The following is a 14,288-nucleotide window of genomic DNA, read 5'->3' as shown; positions in this document are numbered from 1 at the left end:
TTTATCAGGGACATAGAAAGCTGGGCCCTGGGCGCTGGGAAGGGGCCCTATTGCATAGAAATTCAGATATGGGACTCAGCACTTTGAAACCCACTCTGCTCTCTTGAGCTTTCTAGTGTCCTTGGCCTACATGTAAAATAAGAATGTAATAGTACCTTTCTTTTAGGGGTGTTAGGAGGATCAAGCAAAGTAATGTACAAAAAGCATGAGGTGCCTAGCATACAGTGGTCACTCTGCCAGTATTGGCTGCCCTTGGAGGACTTGGTGAGGCGATTTCTGAAGCCTTCTCATGGGGGAGTTGCTGCAGCAACCTTTGTCCACTCCTAATGGGTACGAAATTCATGTCTGCAGTATTTGAATGACCCTGATGGGTGTCATTGATAGATGGCCATTAGCCTTCCTTCCAAATAGCGGCTGTACTCCCAGCCAGGACCACCAGCTCTCAAGGGCTTGTTTTGTCCACTGATGTCCATTTGACACCTTGCTCTTGATTGGAAGGACTCAAATGTGTTTATTATAATTACATAGACAGGAAAGAACATGATTGCTATGATCACAGAGAGTCATCAGTATGATTCAACTAAACTGAATGCTGGTGAAGGAGAGGCTTATTTTCCCGGGATCCTCCGCTGGCCTGAACGTTGTGGCTGTTTGTCAGAGATAAGCGGATGTGGCTGTGCTGCTGGCATTCGGGCACAGGGAGTGGTGGCGTCGGCGTGGGCTCATCTCCCCAGGCGTTAAGCTGCACTAATTGCTTTGGAAGCAAGGGTTTTTCCTGGGCAGCAGCATATGCTGCATGCGTCGCCTGAAGCAAAGATAAAGAGCCACCCTCCTCCTCCTTTATTGAGGTTTAATAATAAAATGGGACTGTCACCATTTCCAATAAACAGTTTATTTTAATTGAGAAAAACAATGAGAACTGGCCACCTTTTGGTACACAGCTGTTGAGCGTCTCCCTGACTTGGGTGATCTGGAGCCTTCTGTTCTGTAGCTGTGCCCTTGAGATACTCGGGTCCTGGGGTCAGTGAAGTCAGCTACATGTCTCTATCCATTTAAGCAAACCTGGCCCTTAAAAGGCAAAATAAGTCCTTTTCTAAGGTCTATTAGATTATAAAGTTGCAACCCAAGAAGTGGCCATAGAAAATGCTGGAGATGTAGTCTGTTTTAATTTTCACATGTTGAAGACAGTCCTTTCTTTTAGTGAATACGAAATGAAAGTCTCACTTTTTTTTCCTGTCACCAAAATTCTTTCAGATGACTTTTTTTTCAGGTCCCCCAGGGAGAAGTCAACCCAGTATCCCCAAGTATCAGAGGGAAATGAAGGCACAGATAAGGCAGTGTCTTACTCAGGCTTGTAGAGAGGGCGAATGTCAGAGCAGGAATTGGAAGGAAGTCCTGCCTGCTGTTCAGAGGCACTGATGCTCTCACTACCCCACCCACTACTTGGGTGCTTTGCCATCCCCATTTCACAGCAGGCAAAATTGAAGCCAGAGAACTAAAGCCACTTGTGTTGGGGGTTCAGTTGGTAAATGGTATAACCAGCACTGGAACTCAGTCTCCTGACCCCCAGTTCAGTTTTTTGTTTGTTTGTTTGTTTGTTTTGAGATGGACTCTCACTCTGTCACCCAGGCTGGAATGCAGTGGTTCAATCTTGGCTCACTGCAAGCTCGACCTCATGGGTTCATGCCATTCTCCTGCCTCAGCCTCCCAAGTGGCCGGGACTACAGGCGTCCGCCACCACGCCTGGCTAATTTTTTTTTTTTGTATTTTTAGTAGAGATGGGGTTTCACTGTATTAGCCAGGATGGTTGCGATCTTTTAACCTCATGATCTGCCTGCCTCGGCCTCCCAAAGTGCTGGGATTATAGGCGTGAGCCACCGCGCCGGCCAGTTTTTTTTTTTTTTTTTAAACCTGAGTTCATAGGGCGTGTATACCAATTGCCTCCACACAATAGCAATGATATGATGGCAGTAAACATAACAATTTCTGGATCTTACAATGACCACAACTGGGAGTAGAGAAAAAGAAATCTGTAGTGATGAAGATGATGCAGGGCAGTCAGTCAGGCCCCTTCCTTCACTTCCGGACACGACCCTTGGGGTGCACATGGTTGGGGTTGATCATCAGCAAAATCACAAATTCCTCCGTGCCATGGGTCGTCAAAGCACCGGCTGTTAAAGCCTTGAGCACTGAGAGCCTGCTGTGTATAAAGTGCTGTGTACAGTCTAGCACAGGTGCGGTAAACGGATCGCACCGTATAATGGCTGTGATTAAGAAGGGGAAGAGGGGCATAGAGGAGAAGAGGAAGATCATTTTAGTGCAGGGGAAGCTTTCATGAGGTATGGTTTCGGCAGCCAGGGTCATTGGTTTAGTTGTGGTAATCATAAGGGATCTTTCAATTAAGTGGCCCACATCAGCTAAAACTGGTTAAGCAGAGGAGCAAAAGTATTGGTTCACTTACCTAAAAGGCCAGACATGCCTGGATCTAGGGGCTCAAGCCTTGTTGTCGCCATCCTGTCCTGGCTTCTCCATGTGGGCTTTGCTCTCGGCGGCTGTTACCTTCATTCAGGTGAGTACCTCCTGTGCCGTGGCAGGATGACTGCTGGCAGCCCTAGGCTTCCTCTCAGCAATCCACATGGAAAGAGAGAGTCCTTCCTCCCACATGCCAGCAGAAGTCCAGGAATTGGCTCACTGCCCGTGCACAACTGTGGCCCTTGGGGTGGAATTCATAGACTGGAAAGGTCTGATAAATCGTCCCACTTCTTGATTTGGGAGGGTGGGAGGGAGAGAGACATTAGCTTCTCTCAAATCATGTGAATTATGGGTTGGTGGAAGAGAAGGAAAATCAGAAGAAGGGGAATTGATGCTGGGCAGGCAAAACTCGCACATGTCCCTGGGTCCAGGCCTTAGACCTTCCTCTGACTCACCATTAGTCCATGGCTTGAGGGAAGGAAGGTCCATTTTAACCCCTGTCTCTGGGTCAGTGCAGTCCAGTCGCACTTTCTGCAGTGATGGCCATGTTCATTAATTGGCAGTGTCCAGTGCAGTAGCCACCAGCCAAATGTGGCTAATGAGCACTTGAAATGAGGTTAGCACTACTGGGGACTGTATTTTTAATGTTAGGTAATTTTATTGATAATTAAATTTAAATGTAAGTTCTACGTGTGGCTCAAGGCTACCTAAGTGGACAGAGCAGCTCTTAATGGAGGACACATCATGGGAGATAGTTCCCTGGGAGACAAGAGCTGGTTTTGTGTAGGAGAGTTGGGCAGAGGGCTAAATGCAGCTCCGAAGACGAGGTTGGTGATCTGGGTCAGGGTGTGGAGGAGGAGAAGAGGGAGTTTGGACATGAGAGAGAGAGGAGAGAGAAAGGAATACAGAGAGTCCTTTATCGGTGGCATCATTTGGGAGTCCTTAACTTGAGAAAATAGTTTTTCCATCTAATATATGTACCAGGAAGAATCAAATTCACAACTGATGTTGTTATAAAAGCTAATTAAGGGGAACTCCATAACATGTTGTTACATTTGATCTAAATGTCCAACTGTAAAAAATCAACCATTGCCTGAAGTGCCACTTAAGCTACACATAGATGAAAAGAAAAATTAAATATTGTGCAGGTTATTTTAAAAAATGCTGTGTAGGCTGGGCCTGGTGGCTCACACCTATAATCCCAGCACTTTGGGAGGCCGAGACGGGCAGATTACAAGGTCAGGAGATTGAGACCATCCTGGCCAACATGGTGAAACCCCGTCTCTACTAAAAATACAAAAAATTAGCCGGGCATGGTGGTGGGCGCCTGTAGTCCCAGCTACTCTGGAGGCTGAGGCAGGAAGATGGTGTGAACCCGTGAGGCGGAGTTTGCAGTGAGTCAAGGTCACGCCACTGCACTCCAGCCTGGGTGACAGAGTGAGACTATTCTGTCTAAAAAAAAAAAAAAAAGAAAAAAGAAAAAATGCTGTGTTAACTTGCATGACTGAGTACAATTAAAGGCATTTGGCGGAAATGACATCAGGCAAATAGAATAAACTTGTAAAGGCAGAGTCTGGCCACAGCTTTGTGAATCTAGGGCCAGTTAATGACCAGCCCCTCAGTGAGCTGTGTGATAGGTGTTTCATCATGCTCCATATCCCTAGGTGGGTGCAGGAGGGTGTGGGGACCACCGCGAGTTGACACTTTCAGAGCCTGAGTCCTCACGGTGGTCACAATCCTGATTTCCACGGGGGGATGGTTGTTGATGAAGGCAGACTCCCCTCCTGCCCAACTGCAGCTGGGATGCCTGGCTTCCTTAGACTCGGTTAATTGCCTAGATTTGTTCACCAAGCATTCCTGGAGGACCTGCCATGCACTTGGCATCCTGATGGGCCTTGAGAACTGGGCAGGAAGAAAAGAGAAGCACAAAGCTTGGCTCCTGGCCCTGAGGTTTGCCTAGTTCCCTGGCCCTCAGCATTCCCCTCCTCCATCACTCAAGCCATTTGATCATCCCCTGAAGACTTAGCTCCCACCCAGGAGCAGAGATTAAAGTGAGCATTCTGGAGCCAGACTGCCCAGGTACATGTCAAGCCCATGGCAAGTGCCTGGCATACAAGATGCTCAAAAAAAAAAAAAAAAAAAAAAAACCCACAACTTTTATTTTGCTCATTTAGAGAAACAACAGGTATACAGCAGAAAGAAGAAGGGCATTAGAGTAGGTGAAGCTGACCTGGATTGAAACCTGGGCCAGGCAACTAGGTGGTGTGTGTATTTGGACACAGTTCTCAGCCTCAGTCTCTCTATCTGTAAAGTGGCATGATGGAACCTCACATGATTGTCATGAAGACTCAGTTGCACTGTATTTTTTTAAGGGCCTAACACCAGGCAGGCTTCAATAATGGTGGCTGCTCTGATGGGCCAGAGGGCAAGCAAGGTTGCTATGAAAGTGGAGCGGGCCAGGGAAGAGGGTCTTGTGGGTTGTATATGTGCCCGAGGTGAGCCACCAGTTTCAAATTCAGCCTCAATTCATGTTAGGCCCAGGTGTCATTCAAACCTTTTTACCATGAAGAACCCACCCAACCTTTGGAGTTCACATTGGCACCATCTTGCTGGCAGATCTTCTGTCCATCTCAATGACTGGGGGCTCCTACTGCTTCTAAGGGGACCCAGGGAGAGACAGAACAGCATCTTAGAACAATCAGCATGCCCTAAGATTTGTGTCTATGATCCATTTTGATTCCATGATCATTTTGGGGGTCCTAAGGCAGTGTGGCCCGTTAGACACATCATGAATGGGTTTCACCATCTGAGTGCTGATGGCATGCTTGGGGCATTGTTGGGTCTTAGGGCGTGGTAAGAGAAAGAAAGCCCTCCTTAGCAAGTAAATCATAGGTCGATATTTTCCATGAGCTCGTTCTTCCTGCTCCTCTCCCTCCTGGTGACTCCTCCAGCCAGTTTCCCCAGCGGATAAAAGTGGGGATGCCTTTGGGGAGAGAATAATCCATTTCAATAGAAAAAGCAAGGGGTTCAGAATGCAGTGACTGGAAAGCAAAGCCAGGCCGTGGTGCCACCGTGGGTGTGGGCTTTGGGTATGAGCTTTTGGGTCACTCATACATGCATGTATTCCTGGACATGCATTGTGTGCACTGACCTGTTCCTGGGCATGAGCCTGAATTCGCTCTTGCACCTTTGTCGGGAAACAGAAATGTGTGGGGTTTCGCATTTACTTTCTTTTGTCCCCTTTAATCTCCAGCTGATGCTGAGCTTCTGCAGAGCCAGAAGGGTCTTAGGGCCTACTCTGGAAGAACCTCACTCCCGTTCTCCTTATTCCTTGGAGCTCTTCTGGATTTCTAGCCTGTGTCTCTCTTGTTATAATCGTAGTTTTCATGTTTTCATCCAGTCTTTATCACTGCTCCTTAGAGCTATCTACTGAGAACTTTCTGTGTGTATCATACTATGGTAGACATGAAGACAGAGTGATGCTGTATCTTAAGAAATGTCACAGTCTTGGGTGGCGACAGAGTTTAATTATGCAGTGCTCAGTGAAAGGTGGATCTGAGTACCTGATGGCAGCATGGAGTCACAAAGGAAGCATTCTAGGCTAGTCGCAGAGGCTAGTGGTCTGAGAAGAGGGTTATGGCCATATGAGATTTGAAAAGTGGATGGGAGAGAGTGTGGCAGGAGAGCCAGAGAATGGATTGAGAGTGGGTTCCCAGTGGAGGGGTGCATATGCAGAATCCTAAATGTGATCAGGAGTGGGAGAGTAGGGGTAGGAGAGGAAAAGAGTCACCAACAATGAAACTGGAGAGGAAAGTGGCAGTTTTAGATGAATTAAATACTTTTCACCAGAGTTCAACTGATTTTCTTCCTAAACTGTAACTGAAGCTAAACCATGAATATTGAAGGTGAATTTTACATTGAGTAAGTTCTTATGTTTTGAATGTAGAAGGAAAAAGTAAATTATGACTGGTTGGATCTGAGAATCATTGGTCTTGCCATGGCATACATCTAATTCATTCAAGGTTGGTGTTTCACTTAGCAGGACAGACACTAATGGATTTTCTGCTTTGTTGTTTCAGCACTTCAGGGAGCATCTGGACAAACTTTTTGCCAAAGGAATTGGAATGTTGGATATAGCTCTGAATGAGGCCTTCAACATTCTGAGTGATGTAAGTTCCTCTTTGATTTGCCTTTCCCATCCCCTGGAGAATAGATGGATGTTGTTTTAAAAAATTGTGGGCCAGGCTGGGCGTTGTGGCTCAGGCCTGTAATCCCAACACTTTGGGAGGCTGAGGTGGGTGGATCACGAGGTCAGGAGATCGAGACCATCCTGGTTAACACAGTGAAACCCCGTCTCTTCTAAAAATACAAAAAATTAGCTGGGCATGGTAGCAGGTGCCTGTAGTCCCAGCTACTCAGGAGGCTGAGGCAGGAGAATGGTGTGAACTCAGGAGGCGGAGCTTGCAGTGAGCCAAGATTGTGCCACTGCACTCCAGCCTGGGCTACAGAGGGAGACACCTTCTCAAAAAAAAAAATAAATAAAATATATATATATAATAAAATGTGGGCCAGCTGTGGCTGACACTGAGCAGATCTGCAGGCATGGGATGGGAGAGTGAGATTGGCTGGCCATTTAAGTCACCTAGGGAACCAGGTGCCAGCCAGTGAGGTCAAACCAGAGCAGAGTGGGGAAGAGAGAGTGCTAGGGTATGAAACCATGGAAGCAGCAGGAGCCAAATTGAGTAGCGTCGTAGAGACACTAATGAGGGCTTTGACTCTGTGTGGAGTGGAAAGCCACTGGGGGGTCTAGGCAAAGAATGACATAATCTTGAACTCAATAGCATTTTTCAGGCTGCTGTATTTAGAAGCAACTATAGGAGGGCAAGGACATTAAGTTATCTGGGTAAAGAAAATGGTGACTTGGACTAGGGAGATAGCAATGAAGATGTTAAGAAGCAGAAAAATAAAAACCACTCAAGGTATTTTAAATAGTAGGAGTTTAATTCAGGCAATTGATGGCCTAAGGGGGGATGGAAAAGCTGAGAAACCAGAGAATGAAGCAATCCACAGATTAGCATCAGCAGGAGGCATCTCCTCTCTAGGGCAGGGGGTACAACAGGCAGGAGGGGTGACATCAGAGCCGAGTCACTGTGGCCATTCAAATAGGAACAGAACTGGGGAGGAGGCTACCCAAGAAGAACTGTGACCATAGAGGGAAGGATCTGACCTGTGGAAGCTGGAACTATGGAGGAGACACAGTTATAGCCAGAAAATGCCTATCCCCTGAGAGTGTACAGAAATTGCTTAGAAATACCTTGATTCCTTCCTTGCTTCCTTTCCCCTTTGTATGATCCTTGTCAAAACTGTTGGGGAGCTTGAGAGCTGTGGTTTGCAGGAAGAAGGCATGGGATAGTCTGAGAACAAACAGGCACTACATGGAGCAACATCACCTTGAGGTGTCAAGCAGGAGCTGGGAGACCAGCAGAGGCTCCCAAGGCCTTGCTGCTGTTGGTCTCCAGGCGGCTCTGTAGGTCAGGCTGTTGTCATTTTGCAGGTGAGCAGGCAGAGGCCCAGGAAGGTGAGTCATTCACTCCACAGTGCACAACTTGTATTGTGGGTTAGTTACGCCTGACTCCAAAACTTGAGTTTTCACTGCTCAGCTATACTGGCCTCTCAAGAAAGGCTAGGCCCTAATTTCTAGACTCTGTTTTACCAATAATACCTGTTGCCATGAAGATGACTATTTAGATCTCAGTCCTGAGCCAGTGTCATGACTGCAGGGAAGAAGAGAAAAGTAAGGAGAGAAGGTGCCAAGTCAACTTCCTTAGTACAAATTCAAAGCCCCTGTCACCTCATGAGCTCCAAGGGGCTGTTGGCTACAAGATGTAAACACTTAGGTAAGAGTCCGTGTTTTGGACAGTACCTCTCTGTTGACAGCAAAGTAATAGTTTTAGTGACACAGCCGGCCAGGACAGAGGACTAGGCTGCACTTTAAATTCTGGTTTGAAACCTGGGCAGGTGCCTTCTTAGGGCTTGGGTCTCTGCATCTCAGCAGGCTCTTTTCAGGTAGTGATATTGAAAAGACTTGTCACAATTTGACAAATCACTTTCATTTTATCTCAAAAACCTAGTGGTCAGAGCCGGGGGAGACTTCTCTGACCTGTGGAGTCCCTTGTTTGGAAGGCTGCCCTGCAGTGAATTTCCGTTTCCCTGTTCTCTGGCCTAAGTGGTGAAAGAGAAAGGGTTAGGAGATGGTTGTATGGTTAAGTCTGTGGTCCCTGGAGTAAAGCAGGCTGGGCTGAGAAGCCTGACTCAGCCAGAGTTTGCTGTGTAGCAAAAGTGTGATTCAGTCTCACCCTTATTTTCTTCATCCGTATAATGGGGATAGAAATTGCCCTGCACTGGCCATGTAAATTGCAAGGCCCCATGCAAAATGAAAATGCAGGATTTCTTGTTGAAAGTGATTGAGAATTTTAACGTAATGGCAGCAAAACGTTGAACGACGTGTGGAGCTTTCTCAGTGTGATCTTGTGCAGCTGTGCATGTCACACACCCATGAGGCGGGCCTGGTGGTCCCTTTCTCCTGGGGTTGAGAATCAGCCTGATGAGGCAGGACCTGGATCCCGTTCAGCAGTGCTGAGCTGGGTGAGAAGTGCCCGCTGTGACCACTGAGACCCCAGGTCTCTAGACACAGCTCCCACTACAAATGCTTTGGTTCTCCTTGCCCAAGTCCTCAGGAGTATCTGCTGCCCTTCATCTTCCTCTGTTTTCTGTTCCTTGCCCTGGTACCCTTTCTCTGTCTATCCCTTCCATCTATCACCCTTGTTCTCAGACCCCTCTAAGACACTATTTCCCATAGCATGCCCAGTTTAATGCTGCCCTGCCAAGGTACTCCCACATGGGGGTTGTGGTCAAGGTGGGGAGATGCCATCCTTCTCTTGCAGACTCACAAGCTACTTGTGCATATCAAAGGCCTTGAGAAGTCCTGCAGTGAACAAACTTTTAAAAATGTGTTTACCCACACTTACTAACCCAGGAACACTTTATATCATATCATCATCTCCGTATTGGCATCTTCTAGAAGTTACAGCTCACCAGCTATATTTTGGGGCATAATATCATTATATACTCCAAGAAGGTGTATTCACACTTTCACAGGGACTACTAAGACTGAGAGAAATCACCAACACCTAGTGGACTTTTTTTACCCTGAATCTTTGTGAAGGAAGCATTTTTGAACAGGAAAACCCTCCATACCCTTGTAAAAACACCTCTGGAGTCTGGTCAGTCAGATAACCAGATAAGCTGAATGTAGATCTTGGAAAGCAAAAAGCAGAATAAATGTTTTTTAAAAAACACAATAGGCCAGGCGCGATGGCTCACACCTGTAATCGCAGCACTTTGGGAGGTCGAGGTGGGTGGATCACCAGAGGTCAGGGGTTCGAGACCAGCCTGGCCAACATGATGAAATCCCGTCTTTACTAAAAATACAAAAGAATGAGTCAGGCGTGGTGGCAGGCGCCTGTAATCCCAGCTATTCGGGAGACTGAGGCAGGAGAATCGCTTGAACCTGGGAGGCAGAGGTTGCAGTGAGCCGGGATCATGCCACTGCATTCCAGCCTGGGTGACAGAGTGAGACTCCATCAAAAAAAAAAACAAAAAAAAACACAACGATAAATGTTACAAAATGTCACTGCTTGAGATTGGTTGGTGGTTAGCACTATATTTGTTTGAGTGCACATTTATCTCATAGGGCAAAACATTTCATATCATTTCTTGCCAGTGGGCTTTTAAATAGCTAAACTCTTTGACAAACACAGAGGTGGTTAATCTCCCATGAAAATGAAGCTTTATCTATTAATATTTTCTACTTCATCAATATGACCTTTAAGTGATATTATTATCTTCCCGTGTATTAGGCCTGCCTTTGCAAGTCAATATGAAATAAAAAGTTACTTCTCTAACACACATGCACACGCACACACACGCGCACGTGCTTAAAATTGTGATTGTGGCTGGAGCTTAGAATGGTTCAGAGGTTACTATAATTAAATGGAGTTAATTCTGTCTTACAGTTACCTGCATTTCAGTTTCGGTATTTGCTTAGATGACTTAAAGGCTTGCAGTTGTTGATACAAATGGCTTTGAAAGGAGCATTCAAATAAACTTCTAAGCCCCTTCGAGCTATTGATCTCTGCTGCATTCATTAGATTCTGTCAGAACACAGAGCCAGTTTGCTACAGTAGTTAGCATCTACCTTGTCATGTGACAACTGCAATTATCGTTTTTGGCGATGAATGTGATCTTTGCAGTGATTACCTTTTAAAATTTTTTCTTAGCCAATTAAATAAAATTCGGTGACATTTCAAAGACTGTTAATCACAACCAAATGCTCTAAATGTCAGGATGCATTGAAAATTTCACTGCTAACTGATGAATCACTGAGCTAATTGTAGTTCATCATCAGGCCCTTGTCATTGTTATTATTATGGAAAACACTTTCATCAGTCTCGCTATTCAATAAAAAAAAAGTTTTAGACAAATATGAAGAGAAAAGATATTACTCATCAAAGCATTTGAATTTAATTGCATTCTTCAAAATTCACCAACTACAGATTGCAGCAGAGAATACCAGGGACTCAACCAGAGAGGAAAGTAATGTTTTTAAATAAACAGCTCCTGGCAGCTCTTTATTCGAGTCCGCATTATTCAGATAGCTTCTTTTCTCCTCTCTTTCTTTCCATGTGTTTGGGAAAATTTTTCCAGGATATTTTCAAATGAGTTCATGAACAATGATGGCCCTAGAGCATTCTGGGGTTTTTCTCCCCCTCTGAAGCTTCTGTGACCTGAAGCATAGATTACTTTTATGCCTTGGCTTGTTGCTGGATTTATTTAATGGTGCGAAGGCTGTGTTTAATGCAGTCTTCCCAGGACATCTCCAGAACAACCTGTTGATGAGACCAGGCTACAAGGCTGTTTTTTCTTCTGCAGTAAGGAAAATGACCATGTCCTGGGGTACAGTCTCAAGGGTTCCTGAGAACATATGCCTAAGTTGTCGTCATGTTACAGCTTGGTTTTATACATTTAAGGGAGACAGAAGTTACAGGCAAAGACATAATACATGTAAAGTATACATTGGTTCAGCCTGGAAAGGCAAGACATTTCAAAGGGGTAGGGGGCACTTACAGGTCATAGGTGGATTCAGAGATTTCTGACTGGCAGTTGGTTGAAAGAATTAAGCTTTGCATAAAGAGTTGAAGTCAGCAGGAAGAAATCCTTGAGTTAAGAGGGGTGTGGAAGCCAGCGTTTTGTTATGTAGATGAAGCCTCTAAGTGAGAATAGATGGCAAATATCTCTTTTCAGACCTTAAAAGGTGTTAAACTCTTAGTTAAATCTCTCCTGGATTAGGAAAAGACCTAGAAAGAGAAGGAGATTCTCTAGAGAATGCAAATATCCCCCCCAGGAGAAGACTTTATAGGGCCATTTCCAAATAAGTTAAATAAATATATTTTGGAGTAAAATACCTTGATTTCCTTCAGGGCCTGCTATCTGCCTTTTAATGCTATGCCAGAGTCAGATTGCTACAAAGGGTCTGTTTTGTCAGTCTTATGATTGTGATTTTAACATTAGTGCTGATCAGTTCTCCCAAAACTCCAAAGAGAGAGGGTATAGCCAGGCATGTCTGACCCATCCCCCACTTCCTGGCATGGACTGAAGTGCTTGTTCAGATTTCTTTGGGATTCCCTTGGCCAACAGTAAGGTCTGTTCGGTTGGTTGGAGGGCTTAGAATTTTATTTTTGGCTTGAAGATCCAATTTGTCAGAGCAAATACGGTGATCTGTGTGGAAAGACTTTTTGTGTAGGTTGTTTTGGTGGTGGACAGTGTGCTCTTATTTTAAAAGGCTTCTTTAGCCCAAGGCCTCATGTCTCTGATTTTTCACTGATACACAGAATTATCTGATGTGTATACCATTTTGAACTTATTTCTTTCCCTAGTTCAACCACACGGGACAAGGAAGTATCTGCAGTCAGGCCATCATGCTCATAACTGATGGGGCGGTGGACACCTACGATACAATCTTTGCAAAATACAATTGGCCAGATCGAAAGGTAAGTTGATGCTGATCCTGTCTGTGCAGTGGACTCCATTGAGAATCTTTACTGTAATCTCCAGCTTGTCCATGAATATTTGCCCCATGTAGACTTAATCTCATAATGATCTATGTGTCTTAATTTAATTTAATTTAATAATTGTCTTAATTTAATACTTAATTTAGGAGAGCTAAATAATTAAACATGAGGCCAAAGTACATAAGAAAGCAGCAGTCTTTTTTTGCAAATATGCACACACTCTCCGGGGAGGTTCTCTGGTCCTCAGGTATGGGGCCAGGGAAGTCACGCTGGCGCTCTCGGGTGATGTTCTCCGGTCCACAAGTAGGAGGGGCCGAAGAAGTCACACCGGCTCCTGCCGGCAGCGGACTTTTATGCATTGGTACTGGAAGGGGGAGGGCAGTGTGCGGGATAAGGGTGTGATAGGGGCGTCTCCATAGGCGTGGCCGGGTAAGTTTCGATCTCTTCGGATTGATGTCACCTGGCGCATGCTCGGTTGATCTGCATCTTCCCGGGCGTGGGCTGCATTTTCCCGCGCACGGGAAAGTTGGTGAGGAAGAACCCGGAAGCAACATGGATTGTGCCTTCTTGTTCACCTTCCTCCATCTTGTCCTTTCTCCCTCACCCAAACACTATGGTTTCTCAGCCTTGTGTTTTTTGGTTGACCAAAACTGAATACTGGCTTTTCTTGTCTTCAAAAATGAAACTTTTGGAGGAGAGAAGAAACTTATAAAGACATATGGGACTTATTCCGTGAAAAGATGCATTGTGAAGTGTGCTTCATCCATATTGGGCTGTGCTTTTTTTTATTTTTATTTTCCCTCGAGGCAGAGCTGCATGTTGAGCCCCACATGCAGAATTGAATGGTGAAATCGGCCATGGTAGCCCTACAGGCCTCTCCTTTACATAATGTGTTTGTATAGTTCCTCCCACGGCCCCCATTACCACCCAGAAACTTCTCTCTATCCCCCACTGCTGTTCGCCACCATTGTCAGAACTTGTCTGGAGAGTTCCACGACATTCTCACACATATACATTCTCTTCTTTATGAACTTCCATGTGAGGGTGCAGGTAATAAACTCACATAAAAACCCAATATGATTCAGCATTGTGTTAAAGTCAGATGATGAGCAATGTCTGAGCAGTCATCTTTCTCCATTATTTTGAATGTTAGCTATTCAGTAGAGAATTGTACCATGCTGTAATTGACAATCTTCAAGACTGTAAAATCGGGAAATGAATTCAGGAGAGAGAAAAATGATCTCAAGGCTAGAATGTGATTCCTATAAAACAGTAGTTCTCAAACTTGAGTGAGCTTCAGGATCACCCAGAGGACTTGTTCCTCTACAACTGCTGATGCAGTAGATCTGAGTGAGGCTGAGAGTTTGCATTTCTAACTAGTTCCTGAGTGCTGCCGAGGCTACTGGTGGGGAACCACACTTGTGGAACTACTGCCACAAGAAATAGCCCAAAGAGTAGGGTTTGGATACTCAGCAGGCTTTGCCATATTGCTGCCCTCTATTGACTTTTACAAGGACCCATTTCCTCAGCTAAATTCAGTGCACAGGTGTGTGTTTCTTGGTTCATATTCTGTCTTAAAAACTGTCAATTACCAATCAGTATTAAAAGTCAAGATATTTGTATTAGTCCATTTTCACACTGCTATAAAGAACTGCCTGAGAGTGGGTAATTTATAAAGAAAAGAGG

The 14,288-nt window shown here is 45.2% G+C and overlaps 1 protein-coding gene across 5 annotated transcripts in view; it reads left to right on the top strand.

Moving 5' to 3' along the window:
* Nucleotides 1-14,288, top strand: part of CACNA2D3 (calcium voltage-gated channel auxiliary subunit alpha2delta 3) — a 928,576-nt gene that overhangs the window by 487,699 nt on the left and 426,589 nt on the right. For all 5 annotated transcript variants that reach the window (XR_643716.2, XR_643717.2, XM_003894282.2 and 2 more), the window contains 2 exons: nt 6,552-6,641; nt 12,468-12,581. Coding sequence is in view for 3 of the 5 variants with exons in the window: in XM_003894282.2 (XP_003894331.1) it covers nt 6,552-6,641; nt 12,468-12,581 (204 nt within the window). In the remaining 2 variants the exon portion in view is untranslated. The remainder of the gene's footprint in view (nt 1-6,551; nt 6,642-12,467; nt 12,582-14,288) is intronic.

The sequence above is a fragment of the Papio anubis genome, chromosome 2 (assembly GCF_008728515.1).
Source record: "Papio anubis isolate 15944 chromosome 2, Panubis1.0, whole genome shotgun sequence".
Lineage (NCBI taxonomy): Eukaryota > Metazoa > Chordata > Mammalia > Primates > Cercopithecidae > Papio > Papio anubis.
Note: the sequence above shows the minus strand (reverse complement) of the source record. Positions and strands in the feature narration are given on the sequence as shown.